Below are 19,178 nucleotides of genomic sequence, written 5' to 3'. Positions count from 1 at the left end.
GCAGTTAGGTATAGGAACCCCTGGGGGGACATAGGGTTAGACACCACCAAGTGAGGGTTAGGGTTAGGGGGGGGAGAAGGGTAGGTTTAGTATACTTACCTGCCTCGTCATTATTCTGGTATTTCGGGCTTCCGGCGTTGGCTATACAGCTGCCTGGATTTCATACCCAACCCTTTCATAAGCTATAGAAATAAATGAGATCCATGATGATGAAGTAACTTAGAGCTTCATTCTGAGTTGCACACAAGTCGAATGCGACAGCGTCTCACAATTTAACTGTGCATGCATTGCAGCCGCCATACATAACTTTAAGCAGCTACGAGCAATTCATGTCAGACGCAGCTCAGTTGCTTCTCACCAACCTCATTATCAGGTGGCAACAATACTCTCGCACGTAAGAGAAACAGCCCGTGGGTTTGTCCTGTGCTTGTATTTAGAATTGTGACTTATTCTGAGTTGAGCGTATGCAGAATTTATGCCAATTTCAGTTTCATCTCCTGCATCAAGCATGGGATAGGTGCTGAGCTGTAACTAAGGGTTTGTAAACAAAGCCAAAGCCCAAGGTGCAAGGCTGAGGGGGCGGCACTGTCGTTATCTTGTGGCACCTGTATTTGGCTTGGGTGCCTTAGGACATGTCGGGAGCTCAGCTTCCTGTCCTGGCAATTATTGCCCTTGCTGCAGCTATAGGTAGATGTAAGTGCCGTCACTAGTGATAATGGCTACTCTCAGGGCTGGATGCAGTACTGTTGCATAGGGCTTCCTTTCGCTGGAGGCGTCCGGTATTGTGATCGCATTAATTACAACTCAGAATCAGGCCCATGGGCTTTAAGGGGGAATTCAATTAGCGTTACCCATGGCCAGCAATTCAATTAGTGGGGTTAACCCCACAATTTATTTCCCAGCGATGAAAGTTAGCGAGAAAAAGGCACCATCGAGTGTTTAATGCACGGGTAAACCCACTGATTCTGCAGTTTACAAGGAATTAGTGTTTTTCCGCTCATTAACCCCTGAATTATCGCACAATGAAAATGCTATTTAATTATATAGCATTTCCCCGCACGGTGCAGGTACACGGCTAATTGTAGAGTAATAAAACAAAGCTCTAAAAGTGCAAAAAATATGGAACATTTAATACCTGCATTATAAGTACTTCATAAGCTACTATTGCTGCTAAAAGTAATATTAAACCTGCCTATGCTTGCTGTCTTCTGCTAGATGCACATACTTGCTCCATGGCAAACTGTCAATATGGTTGCGATGTAGTGAAAGGAGAGGTCCGGTGTCGCTGTCCTTCTCCTGGTTTGCAATTAGGACCAGATGGGAGAACTTGTTTGGGTAAGTGAAACTTATATATAATAGGTAGTGATGAAGAAAACCAACACATTATAAACCTGGGGGAAATTACACAGTCATGTAGCTCCATGTTTTGTAGCCCACAGCAACTAAGGTAATATTTTGGTTTCAGTAATGTCATTGCTGAATACAAATCTCTGATTGGTTGCTACCATCTGTTTGCTCCAGGTGTGCACATTAAAAGAATTTTCATTGTGTCAGTGTGTAAATGACATACTGTATGCATATGAGATTCATACCTTGTGTTCTGTAGCATTGATTGGAATGTTCTGAGAAAGCTTGTCCTGTATTAGCTTGCTTGTGACATTAGATATGTCCTTAGCACCTAACTTGTGTGATATTACAAGCTCTCAGGGGGTCATACAATAGCATTGTAGTGCTATATAAAAATAAAGGTTTATTTCCAGCTAGAGAGCATCAACGTTTGTTTTTGGCAACAAGCATGGGTTCAACATTTGCTTCAATGCTATTGTTTTCATTTATGACACTATATACAGTACATATCATACAAAGATGTAACAACGAAGACTTTTCGTATCTGTATACTATATATAGTATAATTGTATCCTGTTAAAGTGCTAACCTGAATATCCACTTCCCTTCTGCAGATGTTGATGAGTGCTCAACAGGAAAAGCTGTGTGTCCTAGGTTTAGAACATGTGTGAACACTTTTGGAAGCTATATTTGCAAGTGCCATCCTGGATATGACTTAGTACATGCTCATGGCAAATACCAGTGTTTTGGTAAGTATAGGCATTGTACAGGCTTATTGTTACATTGCATAGAGATTTTTTTAAATAAGGTTAAAACCTAAAACTGACAATACACTGGTTGTGTAATCAACCAGCCAATAGGGACAGGGGAGGGGACAACTGCAAGATAATTGGAGTGCCTCCATATACTACATCAGTGGCTCTCAAACTCTGTCCTCAGGACCCCACACAGGTCACGTTTTCCAGATCACCCCGCAGGTGCACAGGTGTAGTCATTACTCACTGACGCATTTTAATAGATCCACTTGGAGCTAATTATTTCACTTAAGATTCTGTGAGGAGACCTAAAAAACATGCACTGTTTTGGGTCCTGAGGACTGAGTTTGAGAACCTGTGCACTACATAATCTCCATTCACAGCCTAAATTTGTCTGACCAGGGGGTTAGTGGATCGGACAGATAACATAAAGGCCAGTATCAGCCTCTATTGGTATATGTATTAAGGATTATTCATTTACAATACATCATCATCATTAGATCTCCTGGTAACCTTAGTCTGAGTGTTATAGAGACTACTGATAAAGGATTTCACAATAAAACCTATGGAATAACAGAGCAGTTTATAATGACAGTTACATACGTATGTACTTATGTACAGTACATTATGAAGGCTGCTTCAGTGGGAGAGCAATGCATTTTACTATTTGAAAATTAAAATGTTCTACTGTGACTTTTGGCATACAGTACATTAGTGCTTCCATTGTTGCAGATTATAGATTACTTGGAGGGTTTTATTTTGCTGCATTTGTTTGTCTTCCAAATGTATTATTACATCTGTATTGTTTCTTGTTACCTTTTATTTACAGATATTGATGAATGCTACACTGGTCAGTATCAGTGCAGTAACTATGCAAGATGCTACAACACACCAGGATCTTACAAGTGTAAATGCAATGAAGGATACCGAGGCAGTGGAGCTGACTGCGCACGTATGTGCTTTGTAGTTTTCAGTGTAATAATTGGTGTACATAAAAGTATTATGTAGGGTGTTAAAAGCATGATAATCCCATTTATTTTATAATAGATGGGGCTAGTGTTGAACAGATTGGTAGGTAGGCTGCTAAGTACAGTGTACTTTTATTTGAAATATGAACTCGGCCATGCAGTTTTCATTTTCACCATTTTGAGACGTCATGATTTAGTAAGTGTATGTCCACAATGCACAGGCTCCTGAGTAACACCATCTACTGAAGTTCATATTTTCAGTTGGAAAAAATGGCATGCTGCTCAATAAAAAAGAAACGTAGATGGAATTCATGTAAGATTAATTCCTGAGCTGTATGCATATTCATCAATGCTGCTGTTGGCTTGTGCCCCTAAGCCTGTGTGATAAATACATTCATGCAGATGGGTTACTCTAAACAAGAGGTTGGTATCCTGTGGCTTGCTGCAGCTTGTGGTCCTTCAACAGCTGGAATGCCACATGTTGTGTAAAGCTGGGTATACAATGGAGCGATGCCGGCCCGATATGCCGTTTCTGATTGAATCGGTATGACATATTGGCCAGATCGTTGAGTGTGTACGCCCAATCTGTGCACTCCCGTGGTTGTTAGCAATATCTTCTGGTCGGCCATGCTGCACGGTCAACCAGACGATATCGCATGCAAGGTAATGATGGATGGAACGAGAGATTGTTCCATCCTTTATTACATCGTTCTGATGTGTACTGCAGATACGATATGTCGGCCACCATATCATCCGGGTAGACATTGTCTAGTGTGTACCCAGCTTTAGTCTTCTTTAAACCTATTAGTTTAATGGATAATTTTCTAAATAAATATGTAAAAATGAGATCAGATTCATATGGTGTGTTGACATTTGTATAATTAGTATTCATGACCTATTTGAATAGCACCACTATCCTTTACACCACTGTTTACACTGTTTTAACTAATTTCAGCTGTATTCTATAAAAAATAAGAAAAGTTTTTGGAACATTCTAATAATAGGTAATTCTTAAAAAAATAAGCCTACCAGTCTGCTTAGGCAGATTGTATTTCCTCTGTGCAGTGTAGGGCACCTCATAGGGTATATTTTCCATCATAATTATGTTGCTCAATGGGACATTTTGTATGGGAACAAAGTGAAGACTGTACAGTATTTTTTCATTTGTTTGTGTATATATTTCATCTATATTTTTGGATGTTACAATTCACTGGAGCAACATTTTTCTACAAAAACAGAATAGTAATTATGTATAGTATTCTATCTCAATAATCAGTATGTTTGATGCATAAAATAATTTAAAAGTGGATATATATGATTATTAGTAAACAGCAAGACAAGTACAGAAGCCTCAATTTGTAAATTAATGAAACCTGAGAATAGGGCTGGTGTGGCAAAAGAAACTGTCTAATGCTGTGTTTTCTTTTCTCTTGAAGTGATCCCCAGAGTTATGATTGATCCATCAGGTCCACATAATTTTCTACCAGGTAAAGATAGTATGAAAAACATAATTAAGGGGAATGGCAGCACACTGAGTGGTAGTGAAGGAAGCAGCAACAGAATCCCAGACTTTGGTGGCAGACACCCTAAGTGGCCTCCTTCACCCTCTATTACAGAAAAGCCTTATCAAAGGACAACACCCAAGACTACAACACGGCCAGCACCTAATCCCATAACAAGGCTGCCACCAAAGCCAGCAACAAGGCCTCCCCACCCAGCGACCAGGCCACCCCAGCCAGCCACAAGGCCACCTCAGCCAGCGACCAGGCCACCTCAGCCAGTGACCAGGCCACCTCAGCCAGTGACCAGGCCACCTCAGCCAGCCACCCGGCCACCTCAGCCAGCCACCAGGCCACCCCAGCCAGCCACCAGGCCACCCCAGCCAGTTACAAAGCCACCACCAACCACTGCTCCCCCACAGCCGTCAACTAGACTGCCAGATGATAACAGGATTGAAGATCAAGGGAAACAACGGGGAGATGTATTCAGTGAGTATTTGCAATAATAACATTTTAGTGAATTTACTGATAAGTTTGAGTCTTTACTGATTGAGTCTTCTGATAATATAAACCTGTAAAACAAGATATAATATTCAAAAGAAACACAAATGGTAAATCTTGCATAATAAAACACAGTATAACTTCTATTGTGCTATTAGTGAAGATTCAAACAAGTATTTCAGAGTCACTTCTTTTCTCCAGACTATTTAAGTCCCCTGAAATTTTCTTCAATAATGCACTTCAATAATCATATCAACTAATGAAGCTTCTAGCAGTCATCTAAACTAAAATATATCTGAACTCGTCTTTCTCTTTCTCTCTGTTTAAAATGGTTTTCATTGGAAGTCATTTAAACTACAGTAAAATGAGGATTCACCCCCAGCTACATCATTGAAGTTTCACCAATAGCCCCATACATCCAGGCCCTCACATGGCTTTCTAAAGGAGCCATTAGAACCGCTCTAAAAGATTTTATATTTAACCAGTAAAAAATGTCTCTAATGTTATTTGATAGGAGAGATGTTTAGAGTATTGGGAAGAGCCACTTTTAAATAGACCATTAATACATATTTTTCTGGTGGTTTGCCAATTTCCCTTGGTAAATACTAAGAATTCCATTCTCATTCAGCCTTGAGCTAGATTGATTCACAATCCATTCAATCTCATTTTATTAATTAATTGGTGGCTGCAGTAATGAGAATACTTTTGCATTGCATAACTTTAACAACTAATATTTAACAAATGTTACAATTAAGATTAGACAGCACAATGTGCATTTTATTTTATACAGGACATACTGATCTCAGCAATATCTAATATCGCTTCTTGTTGTACAAGGACTAACAGAGGATTGTGCATACTTGAACGCAATCAATCAGTTCATGTAACCTTAAATTCATCATTGAAAATTATATTTATTTAGTTTGCTGTGCCAAAGAAAGCAGTGATCATAATTGCAGGATTAGCCAAGCTTGCATTATTTCACATGATTTGCTATGTACAATGAGCCTGATACAAAGTCGGTCACTAATTTAAAAAGGCCACACATAAAATTTCTTTACTTGCACCTATATGCTGAGACAAGCACATGGCAAGGTAATACGGGAAGCCGACGGACTGAATCCCGACCGCCGGCTTCCCGACTGTCTAATCCCGGAAAGGGTTAAATGGCAGGCATCGAGATCCCGACGCCTGTCATTTTACCTACGCCGGGTGACCGATGCCCGGCATCCTGAACGTAGGTAAGCTGGGCGCGACAGCCGCGCGGGGGGGGAGGATTAGGTTAGGAGCTCCCGGGGGGGACTTAGGGTGAGGCACCCCCCGGGAGGGTTAGGTTCAGGCTAGGGGAAATGATGGATACGGTTAGGCACCCCCGGGGGGAGGTTAGGGTTAGGCACCCCCCGGGAGACTTAGGTTTAGGCACTTAGAGGGGGGTAAGGGTTAGGCACTGGGGGAAGGTTAAGTTTAGGCACCCCTAAAGGAGTGTTAGGGTTAGGGGCGGAGAGGGTTAGGGGTACTTACCTTTTTTAGCTGTCGGGATCTTCACCCCTGCCGGGCTTCCGATGTCGGGATTTGAACATACCGATCCCAGGTAATACAATCATGTCAACAGTAGCAGCATTTACGCCTGACATACAACAGGCATGTGTCACTTATACTTACGTTTTTAAGTATTTGTTTTGCTTGTAAAATATACATTCACTCGGCATCAGGATAACTTAAAAAACTCCTCGCAGAAATTCGCTAAAATGTACAAAGAAAGACATTATATATATGCCCAAACAATGAAGGCACTTCATCTACGTTAGATCACTACTTCCCTCCCCCGTTCTGCCACTCCAGGTCCAGGCAGGTGTAAGTACCTGAATCATTTAAGTCAGCATAGGTACATCTGCGTGCATTTGCTTACAGAGAATGCACAAAGCACTTTCACTGAAGATACTCAAACTGGCATAGTACTCACTCAGCTCCAATATGTTTAGTGAACCTAAGGGAGTAATGGGGAACAGGTGGTAAACCATCTATGGGTCCATGTGAGGCCCAAACAGGGGTGATTGGTTATTATTACCAGTTATTTATATAGCGCACACATATTCCGCAGCGCTTTACAGAGAATATTTGGCCATTCACATCAGTCCCTGCCCCAGTGGAGCTTACACTCTATATTCCCTACCACATGTACACATACACACTAGGGTAAATTTTTGTTTGGAGCCAATTAACCTACTAGTATATTTTTGGAGTGTGGGAGGAAACCGGAGTACCCGGAGGAAACCCATGCAAGCACAGGGAGAATATACAAAGTCCACACAGTTTGGGCCATGGTGGGAATTGAACCCATTACCTCATTGCTGTGAGGCAGTAATGCTAACCATTACACCATCTGTGCTGCCCTGATTGGTTACAGATAGGTGGTAGTGGACAATTGTTGCTACATATAAAATGGGTACTGTAAATGCAAAAATGGTCCTATATGACACCTGTATCAATGGAAATAGCTAGAAATTTAATAATCTTGGTCTAAAATAGGAAATTAGATACATCCCAACATTTTAAAAATTAGGATAAGTCCCATCCATGATCAACTCAAACCCCTACCACATGTGTCCAATCATGTCCACATTGGCTGAAATCCATGTCCACTTTCCATTTATGGCAGTGCTTCCCAATCTGTGCCCTGCGGTGGAGAGAGAGATGGAGGGGCAATAGAAGAGAGACATGCAGGGGGCAATAGGAGAGAGACATGCAGGGGGCAATAGGAGAGAGACATGCAGGGGGCAATAGGAGAGAGATATGGAGGGGTCAAAGGGAGAGACATGGAGGAGGCAAAAGGAGAGCCATGGTGGGGGCAAATGCAGAGATATGGAGGGGGAAAATTGAGAGATATGGAGGGGCAAAGGGAGAGACATGGAGTGGGCAATGGGAGAGAGATGGAGTGGGCAATGGGAGAGAGATGGAGGGGGCAATAGGTAAGAATAGGACAGTTCTTCTATTTCTTTTTCTCTTTCTTTTTTAAATACTTATTATGTTATTTTGACCCAACTACTTAAAAAAGGGACTTCTCTAACATTATTTTGGCTTAGGAGTGCCTTGAAAAATTATGGAGACCCTAAGGGTGTTTGATCATGATGCATTTATTTTATTTAGTTTTATATGTAATAGGCTAGATAGCAGCTTTCTGTTGTCAATTAAGATTGGGCGGGCTTATTCCGACATCCATGACTTGAAAGGAATGCTGGTAGGGGATCAGGAGAGATGAGGGTATCAGCTGTTCAAATTTCTGTATGCTGTCTTAAACAGGAGTCCAGGCATATCATAAAAGTGGTAAATGGGAAAACACAGGAAGAGTTCATTTCAAGCCAGCCACTATGACGTGCATATTATGACATCTGCCATCTTGTGTGAATTGTAAGGACTGTTCAACTGTCTATATAATGTGAACATGTTATACTACATGTTAGTACATGTGTATGTTACTACTACGGTATACTACACATTACACGATGGAGCAGCACATATTTGCCTGTCAGAATAATAATATGATTACAACTATATGTTCTCTTTTTGTGAAGAATCATCCTGCATTCAAAACTAACATTGGCAGAACATTGAGGTAATAGAAACTAAACATATTGGTCTGGTCCCAAAACCTGGGTTACGCTAAATGTTAACACCATACTTACCCCTGAATTTTCAGGGAGCTCCCCCAGGGTCCCGGAGGAGTGGGCGGTCCTTCTGTATCCTGCCTGCTATCTAGTGAAGTGGGCAGGATGGGAAGAATAAAACCGGGGAGTGGGCAGGACCAATATGACTAGGTTCTATGATATAGTAATTGCATAATTTTTCACTCATAGAAGTCTATTTCTCCTGCATACACAAGCAAAACAAAGCTGTTGGAAATCTGGTAATCAAACTCAGGGCCGTCGAGAGCTAACAAGGACCCGAGTACTTGGGAGGGAAGACAGGGCACATGGCCAAATCCAGGAGATGTGGCCATTTCCCCTCACAAAATAAAAATGAAAAAATACTGTGCAATCGCATAGCCACACACTACAAAGGAGGACATTGTCCCCCTCATCAGCTGACCATACTATGCGTGGCATGCTGCAAAGTCAGCAGCTGACACAGATCCCCACCAGCCCCTCCAACAAGCCTTGGCCTGGGCAATCAGTACCGTCCCACTCTCTGCAGTTCTGATCAAACTGATTAAACCACGGTAAAAAGAGGAATAATTGCGCACCGGACTTCAGCTAAATGTGCGGGGTAGACTGCACTTATATAGAAGGGTGTCTAGCCTTCTGCAATTTCTATAATGATAAAGTAAACAAATAAATGCGCTATATAGCTCATTTTCTGATGGTATGTGCAAAATATCAGTAAGGGTAGTGAAAGCAGTGGTTGTTGATTGCTCCTAATAAATGTCAAATGAATAGCAAAAATGCTGGTTACGGTGTCTTTGCCGATGTTCTAATGGGATATATATAGAGGAAACAAACTTGTAAATGCTCTCAAATACAAATCTTTACTAAATAGTGTCATTCACGTAAACATATGTAACACTAGGAAATGACAGTCTATACAAATGAATATGGTCAGGGGTATACTATCAAATTTGGAGAATAGACTGTAATGGGGAAAAAATTATAATAAAATTATAATAAAATTGGAAGATGGCTGCAAAGAGGTTAAGTCCAGCGTATGACTCAACGTGTAGGTTCCAAATTAACCCTTCTCTTAACCCTAACCATCCCTCCTTGGTGCCTAAACCTAACCTCCCTCCTAGTGCCTAAACCTAACCTCCCCCTCCCCGCACCCTAAACCTAACCCTCCCCCCCTAGTGCCTAACCCCAACCCTCCCCCTAGTGCCTAACCCCCCCCTACTTACCTTCGGGATGGCGGCATCCCCTTTTCCGGAATATTGACCTCATCCCTAACATCAATGTGCCTCATTGAAAACTGCCTGATCTGAACCACAATCCCAGTTTTTTTTCTTAATTGGAAGCATTCTACACAGGCAATATATTAAGTAGTATACAAAAATTAGATGTGAATCAGACAAGATCTCTGGCTAGTGGGTGACATTCTCAACATAGTGTGCAGTCTCTTGTGGCACCACATAAGCACCTGTGAGTACTTGTACTTGTAGTGCCACAACAGTTTGCAGTACCAGTGTTGCCCCATTGTTAAATCAATAATATTGCCCTCAATGTCAGATAAATAAAATTGCTATTAGTGTAAATAACTCTATAATATTGACCCTCCAATGTCAATTAAATAATATTAGGAGCATTATTAAGATATACATAATTTGTGGGCAAAAGATGTCATTAAAATAAAGTACAGATGGAACAAGATCTGATGGGCAGTGTAGAAGATGAGAATATGAAGTCCTATTGTAATCCTATGTGTTGCATCACTGTTTAACAGTCATTCACAGCACAGAGCAAAGCTGGAACTGACTGTTTAATGGCAGGGGTGTGTGAATTTTTGGTTTCCTACTACATCTGCAACTCATAGCCAGTTTAGCCATGAAATAACGAATAAAGGGCCTGATTCAGACCCACTCGCGAGCGGCTGTCCGCTCGCAAGTGGGTCGATGTTATGCACTGAGCATGCGCACGACGGAGGGAGCTCCGTCGTGCGCATGCGCCAGACGCGACGAGCGAAGGAAAGTCCTTCGCTCGTTGTGTCCGATCAAAGGGGGCGTGCTGTCAATGTTGATTGACAGCACGCCCCCTTTGGTGGGCGTGCCGGGGGCGTGCCTCCCTGACGGGGGCGTTCCCACGGGAACGCCTCCCGTCAGAAGCCGGCCCACTGACATCACTAGTGATGTCAGTGGGAGTGATTTTGGCTCTGATAGAGCCAAAATCACTCCGGAGCTTGCGGTTGAAAACCTCAACCGCAGGCTCCGGCTCGCAATTTCGATGGTCGCGATGGTCTCGACCATCGCGGCCATCACAAAGCACGCTCGTATAGCCTGTGGGTGGTGACCCACAGCTATACGAGCGTCCAGGAGGACGCTCCATGAAAATGGAGCCCGGCCCTCATTCAGAGCGTGCGCTCTGCTCAGAGCGTACGGCTCTGAATGAGGGCCAAAGCCTTTTCCAAAGATGCTCCCTTGTACAGTACAGCACCACTGATTTCTTCAGGAAGCTTTATGAGAGCTGGAGAAGAATACTAGACACAGCTACTGGGCGAACCTTCCATCCTTCCTAGTGTTCTGGATCATGTGGCTTTTATACGACATTGCTATAATTCTCAGTCAGAGAGCACCAGGCACAGCACAAGTGTGCTGGGTACTGGCAGAGACACCCAGTGATACACTAGTCTGCGAGAAGTGATAATGTGTTGAATCACCCAAAAGGTACAAAGGCCCTCATTCAGAGCCGTACGCTCTGAGCAGAGCGCACGCTCTGAATGAGGGCCGGGCTCCATTTTCATGGAGCGTCCTCCTGGACGCTCGTATAGCTGTGGGTCACCACCCACAGGCTATACGAGCGTGCTTTGTGATGGCCGCGATGGTCGAGACCATCGCGACCATCGAAATTGCGAGCCGGAGCCTGCGGTTGAGGTTTTCAACCGCAAGCTCCGGAGTGATTTTGGCTCTATCAGAGCCAAAATCACTCCCACTGACATCACTAGTGATGTCAGTGGGCCGGCTTCTGACGGGAGGCGTTCCCGTGGGAACGCCCCCGTCAGGGAGGCACGCCCCCGGCATGCCCACCAAAGGAGGCGTGCTGTCAAACAACATTGACAGCACGCCCCCTTTGATCGGACACAACGAGCGAAGGACTTTCCTTCGCTCGTCGCGTCTGGCGCATGCGCACGACGGAGCTCCCTCCGTCGTGCGCATGCTCAGTGCATAACATCGACCCACTTGCGAGCGGACAGCCGCTCGCGAGTGGGTCTGAATCAGGCCCAAAATCCCTTAATGATGAAAATGTTTCCAACTTTACAACCTTCCTGTTTTATCACTAATATTATAGGATATTATTATAACAGTATACAGTGGTGAGGGGATACAAGAGGTACACTTGAGGCCATGAACACAACAGCTAAAGAAGCTGATACAGCTGCTTATGGGTTGAATGACTCTGAGAAAGATGCACTGAAATCCCCTCCCATCTCACTGCCACTCAGGGGTCTATTTATCAAATGGAGCAAAGCCCTATCTCTGATGACAACATGTGCTTACTATGAAGACGTTAACTCCGACTATAGCTAGAAGTAATCCCCAACAACAATAAGATTCATTGGTTTCTAGCTATAGTTTCCCCTTGGAAAACATGAGGTAGCCTATTTGACACATGTACCACCACAACCTTTCTTCTGCCTTCTCCTTCTCAGTTTGGCGATAACATATGAAAATACAGAGAAAAAATGCTACATTTGAATTCTTTTTTAAATATTTTTATTTTTTTAACTGTATTTTTTTCAAAGAAGTCCTGCCTGCACATATCTCCTGTGACTGTCCCCAGGGACACCCGCAGGGGTGACTGTTGGAGAGATAGCCTGGTGGCGGCTACCAGCTTTCTTATAGCCATGCATGGGATTATCTTTCACTGACATGGTAGCATCCCATGAGACCATGCTGTCCTCATCCATTCCCCGTAATATTAAGAGGAAATCAGTTCTGCATTGATTTGCTCATGTCCATTTTGTGCCCCAGGATGCCGTGTGAATGGCATTCTGGAGTGCATGTGCCAAAAATGAAAGTGCAAAGAAGGGAACTGGCACTATTCTGCTGATCATCAGCCTCTCATCAGATCATCAGACTGGGAGCGTAGAGATTAGTGGGGCTTCCCCATTGCTGTGCATGACGGGGGATGAGGTAGTGCCACTGGGAGAGTTCTGTTGCCATTGAGCAGTGGGTGATCTAGTGGCACAGGGGAAGCAATGCTACAAAGGAAACCTATGGAAACTTGGGGGAGGAGGGTCACTGGGCGATCTATTACCACTGGGGGAATCTGAGGGTCACTGGGGGATCTATTACTTATATGCGGCCCTGACTAGCCCAGTGAAGTAGTAGTTAAACCTTACCCCTGTTTTCAGCCACACCACCTAGATTTTATTGCTAAATTATGGCAATAACAAGTGCCAATAGGAAATCAGGCCTATTGCTATGTCTTAGTAAATAGACTCCTCAGTTGTTACTGTTATATTGATCCAGCAATCAGATTAATTAAAGTGAAGTATTATATATAGAATTCATGTAAGGTTCTTATAGATTGGTAAAAATTTTATAAGTGAGTTGCATATGTTGTTGTTTTGTTATTGAGATTATCTCTGTGGGTTAATGTGCAATTTAGCAGGGTTAGGTATGGACTTGGTTGGCTATGGTCAGCTTTCTCCTACTCCCAGTGTGAGGTGCAGCATAGAATATTGACATCAGCCCCTGAGTTCATTAATGGACAGGAGCTGATTTAGCACTGGACGTAGTCAAGATTTGGTGGCTATTGAATGATGTTTTCGGGACTGACCATTTGGGTCGGAAGGGGACGTGTTTCATAAAAATGGAGGCATGTAGTCAGAAGCAGCTTTACTGGCTTTGGCAGCTAGACATTCTGAGCAGCCTTAGGGTTGCACAGATGTCCGATGGTCTGGCCGATGTTCGCGATGATGATACAATGCTGCGCCTTCAAAAGCAGGCAGCGGATCTGAGAGCCGTCAGTGAGCATCTTTTTACAAAAGATGCTTTCTGCTGCATTAACATAACTTCTCAGATCTGCTGCAGCCGAAGATGCGTCCATTTCTGAATCAGCCCCTATGGTCTCTTCTTGTCTAGTTAGCAGCCTATCCAGACTTGTGGATCTATAAAATTGTCCTAGTAACTTAATAACTGCCGATTAAATATACACTTAATATAGGCCTCTTTCCGCATTTTAAATATCTCACAGACTTATGACCTTTCAAGGACCGCGTTATCAACATATTCATGTATTACTGCTGTAGGGCCAAGGCTGATCTAAATCAGTGTGTTTGGTATTTTGGCAACAGACTGGGAAAACTGATCTCCTATCTTACCAGTGAGTGTAATATTTCATGTTGGTAGAATAAGTCATTCTTTATTCCCAAGCTTGTTCTTTATGTTGTGTCACCATATTTGCTGGATGTTTTCAGATGTCTCCATTTTTGTACATCGTGTACATCCATATTCAATCAACCTCTCTCTTTAATAAAATGCTTACTCAGATGTCATATATGTAATGCTCTTCGTCTTTATATGGCAATCTTTAGGGTAGTAAATAATTATCCTTCTATCGCATTATATTTGATGAGTGGCTCGATCATTGGTCGATTTATAATAAGGATAAAAGCCCTGAAATTCAGCTTCTCCTTATGTATGAAGCCACCCAGCCAAGTATTGTCAGCTGATGACCTTTGCTGGCTACATCCATAAGAAGGATTGAGGTGGTACATGTGCCACATGAATCCTCTTGTTGTTACTGTAATCTCAATATTGGGATAACTTTGTCCATAAAGGAAGAATACTTTATTATAAAAAAGCTTTTTTTTCCAAAAAGTTACTTTGTAAGATTTAGTTTTTGATTAAAATTCTTATTTATTCAATTTTCAATGTGGAACAGGATGCCACTTACACTGCCATCTTCCACATGTGCAGAAGACCCCCAGAGGGGCTGGTTGCCGGATGGCATGGCACACTTTTATTGATAAATTGTGGCAATAGAAGATTTTCTATTGCTGCAATAAGCAGTGATAGGGAATCTTTTCTAGCGCTGTTTATTGATAATCAGAACCCTAAAGCCGGGCATCCACTATACAATTTTCTGTCAGATATCTGTCCAATCTGGCTGGTTGGAATGAAAACCTGGTAATGTATGGGAGCAAATGACAGTTGATCATATGGTTGTAAACACTGAAAAAAGGACAAACAAAATTGTTCAAATTGGTTAAATTTATGTGCTTTAACCAATTTGTCTGAACAAGCATTTTTGCCTATTTTCCAGTGTTTGTGAGCAAATGGTCGACTGTCATTTGCTCCCATACATTACCAGGTTTTCATTCCAACCAGCCAGATTGGACAGATATCTGACAGAAAATTGTATAGTAAATGCCCAGCTTTAGTCTAAGAGATCTTTCAGAAATATAAGAGTGCAACTTTAAAAATTGCCCAGTATTTAAAAATAAATACATTGTTATGTGTGCAGCATATTAAATCAGTTTATGATCATTCAATGTTTATAAAGATCACTCAGGAAATGGATAATTTGAGAAAAGACCTTTTAATTCAGTTTAATAAAATAGTTGCATGTGTGGGTCTGTTTACTTAAAACGCTTATTACATAAACAATGAAACCATGGTGCGTAATAATGATAAGGTGGATTGGGCAGGTGCCTGAAGCTGAGAGATACCCCATTATAGACTTCATCTGTGTGTGCCCCAAGAGTCAATCAATGTAATTTCTGCTAAACAGAATTGTTGTACAGATGTGTCCACATACATCTATCCTCCGTGTGCTACAAGACGCACTACACATAACGCGGGAGCTTCATGTGACTTGGTAGCACTGAGCACCTTTTCGTGCAACTTTTTACCTTCAAATGTGTTTTATTCACACAGCGATGTGAATAGGATGCACAAGCAGCTTCTGCCGATTAAAAAAAAATGCAGCATGCCTATTTTCTCTGTGCGACTGCGGGTGTATCTACATGCGAAATGCTATGTGGAAGTGTTACAGGCGCTGACACTGTAATGTAGCATTCTGTGCGAACAAGACGCATTTGAAGGAGTTGAAGAAGTTGCACGAAAAGACGCTCAGCGGTATCGAGTCACTTCATGGCATAGCGTAACTAGAAGGGCTGTTTAACCCTAGACGTATAAGGACACATCTGTACACTAAAATAAAGCAAGCAAAGATAGAAGAGAGGAGGACCAATCAAAGTAAGATGTAGAAATATATTTATTACTCTCTCTCCCAAAAGTCATTTTAATAAAGGGATACGTGTTCTGGGTTTCTAATAATAAAGTTTGGATATAACACAATTAATAGATAATAAAAGTTTCAGGGGTCTATTTACTAAGCAGTGTTAGGAGACAGAGTGAAAAGTGATAAGGTACCAGCCAATCAGCTCCTAACTGTCATTTTTCAAACACAGTCTGTGAGATGACAGTTGGGAGCTGATTGGCTGGCACCTTATCATTTTCTTATCACTTTTCACTCTCTCTCCTAACACTGCTTAGTAAATAGACCCCTCAGTCTCATAATCCCCTCACATTACTGATATGTAACAGTCCTCTTTTGTGTTACCAGCCTCTGTGATTACAGACAGATGGCAGTGTACTAATGACTCAATTTAGGGCCCAGCATGGGAGAAAAGACACTGGGGATTTTCTGGAGAATCAAAAGAGGTGCAAGTAGAAAGAATAACATATTTATTTTAGGAAACAATAGTATGTTTTTTATAGTAATAAAAATAAAAACATGTGAGAATGAGTATGAAAAATAATTTACCTATTAAGCTAAATATAGACAGTAGACAGGACTGATTTCATTGCTTACTTCCATGATACCACTCGATCAGTTAAAAGTCATCAAGAGAAAAGAAAATAGGAGGCTTGGCTTGATAGGAAAATAGTAAGACATGTCAGATCAGGTCACTGAGTCGTAAATCACCTAGCCTGCTGTCATTTTACATGTTACACTTATAGGCTGCTACTGTGATTAATATAGCAAGTGATCCAACAATGTATTAACAGAAACCTCTTCTCAGTTTCTATTAGCCCATATTAAATAGGTAGGGTGGAATCAAACTCCTTCCTCTCCCTGGCCGGTTGAAGTGCAGATCCATTGGCAGATAGAGGAAGCCGGAAGCTCAGGCAATCAACCAGCTACTTGCCGCCTACATTTGTGAAAAGCACTGGGCTGTAAAATGCAAAGGCTGACATTAGAGAACAGATGCTCTCAGTCTACTTTCAAAATCTGGGTATGGGATACACTAGCCTTCAGATTGTGGGAATATTACATTAATTGCGGCCTACAGAAGCCGTTTAGTGTCTGACAATAAATTTGAGGTCTAGAAAGACTGAGTCTAAATTGGTTAAAAGGGCTCTGATGCTAGCGACGGCTTTCCCTCACGTTAAGTTCCGTTGTGCTTCATACCATATTGTACATGTGTAAAAACAATTCTGTTGCAGACTAGTGTACACTGTGAGCATCTTATAGCTGCGTCTGCAATGCGACTAAAGTGGCATACACACTAGATGATATGCTCCATGAGCGATATCATTAGTGTTTGGCCTTGATCTCCCGGGCAAAAGATGTCACCCTGCACCATTCTGTGATGTCACCCTGCACTTCCCCGAACATGCAGTTCCTGACGATATTGTCAGATTCACCTGCATGTTCGGACGACAACAGATGTCGTGGAAGGACCCACGGGAGCGCCTTGTCCATCGTTTTGAGCATACACACTGGACGATATGAACGATAATGTCATCGTCCATATTGTTCACTTTTATCGTCTAGCATTTATGCCCCTTTCAGATTAAACATTTTCAGGAAAATATGGTACGCTACACTTCTTGGAGAGGCTTAGTTGCGCCAGGCGTCTCACTATATGAGGGTACTTCTGTATCCACTACTGAGGCCTGCTAAAACATCAGTAATTAAAATGCAATACAAATTACTGTAGCGTGTGCAATAAAATGTCACCAAGCATACCAATACCAGCTAGCATTTGGGGATGCAGTGCGGACAGGTGAGCCTGTACACAACTGCTATGTTTATAATCAGATCTACCCCTTCTGCCAGACAGAATTTTTCAATTATCCTCTATATTAATAAGTACCTTCTATTTCTTGCACACCAAAATTTCAATCTCTGTAAATAAATAATTTACGTTTAAAACACTTAAATATTGCTGCTAAAGTAGTTATCCCTATCTCATTAGCCACATCATAGTAGAGTGATTTAAAAGGATTGCTTCTTATGGACATGAAGGACACTACATGGAAGACAGTCACCTTCTTCCCAAGATAAATACACAAGATTTATGTCCAGTCCACCTGGTTTCTTGGAATTCAATGAATCTGATATAAATCCTACCTAGACATGCCTATGACTCTGAACTCAAATATTCCCTCTTTTTAAGATCAGACTTGTATATAAATGTATTTTGTAGTCTGATTATCTTAAAAAACTGGTACTAAAGGAAACCCTTATCTCCCTGCTCCTCCTTCCTTCACTAGTAGCCCAGAGCCGGATTAAACCCCCATGGGGCTATAGGCAAATTACAGGTCCTCCGTCACATCCAGATTACAATTTGCTTAACCTATACATAACCCCTAAATATTTTTTTCTTTTTACTCCTTGTATTTAACACTATGACATATATAAATGAATTCACTGTTAGCACTATGCATGAACACCTATTTAGAATTATAAAGTACAAACAAATCCGCTAAGTAAGATAAATTCCTGAGCCGGGTTATAATGATAGCTCTGTGCTTCATTTCATACCGTAACAAGGCAACGATAGCATTTAGCTATAAAAATAAAGTCGTCACATCTATCGTCTTCCATGTCTTCTATTTTAGACTGCAGGAACAGAAATCAGATCTGGAACTCCTGCTCATCATATTATTTCACAGCTCTTTCAGTTACTGAGTGTTTTGCTTGGTTGTACAGAAGTGTGGGAATTGTCTTAGATGTGTTTAGTAATACTTGTCACCTCTCCACCTGTACACACATAAGATGCAAGTCACCATAACATCCTTACATTCATTATGTAACAGGGTACATTCCTGTGTTAGGATTAATTGCAGTTTTTCTTTTTAATACGTATAAACTATGCAATAAGGATGTGTGTGAAGACTTATTGTGGGAATCCCACATATTTTGGCCCTGAAAGCTTGTCAGGCTGTGCACCTGCAGGTGAAATGTACTGTATGCTGCCATTACACAGACCTCCCAGATTAAATGCTACACGTCTAGAATGTCCAACTTTAGCATTCTTTCTTAAGCATGTAGTGTCAGTGGAATGAGGAGTCTTCTCATGCTGGATTAGTGCTATGTATAGTGAAATAAGAGGGCCTGGATTAAGTAACATGGATTTATTGTCACAGAATGCAATAGAAATTGTTTAGA

The 19,178-nt window shown here is 41.8% G+C and overlaps 1 protein-coding gene across 4 annotated transcripts in view; it reads left to right on the top strand.

Moving 5' to 3' along the window:
• Window positions 1–19,178, top strand: part of NPNT (nephronectin) — a 120,733-nt gene that overhangs the window by 88,231 nt on the left and 13,324 nt on the right. For 3 of the 4 annotated variants that reach the window (XM_088479476.1, XM_088479475.1, XM_088479474.1), the window contains 4 exons: window positions 1,216–1,335; window positions 1,962–2,096; window positions 2,932–3,054; window positions 4,507–5,058. In XM_088479476.1, coding sequence (XP_088335602.1) covers window positions 1,216–1,335; window positions 1,962–2,096; window positions 2,932–3,054; window positions 4,507–5,058 — 930 coding nt within the window. The remainder of the gene's footprint in view (window positions 1–1,215; window positions 1,336–1,961; window positions 2,097–2,931; window positions 3,055–4,506; window positions 5,059–19,178) is intronic. The other variant, XM_088479477.1, reaches the window with a different exon arrangement.

Source organism: Taudactylus pleione, unplaced genomic scaffold (genome assembly GCF_031769625.1).
Source record: "Taudactylus pleione unplaced genomic scaffold, aTauple2 ptg000236l, whole genome shotgun sequence".
NCBI lineage: Eukaryota > Metazoa > Chordata > Amphibia > Anura > Myobatrachidae > Taudactylus > Taudactylus pleione.
Note: the sequence above shows the minus strand (reverse complement) of the source record. Positions and strands in the feature narration are given on the sequence as shown.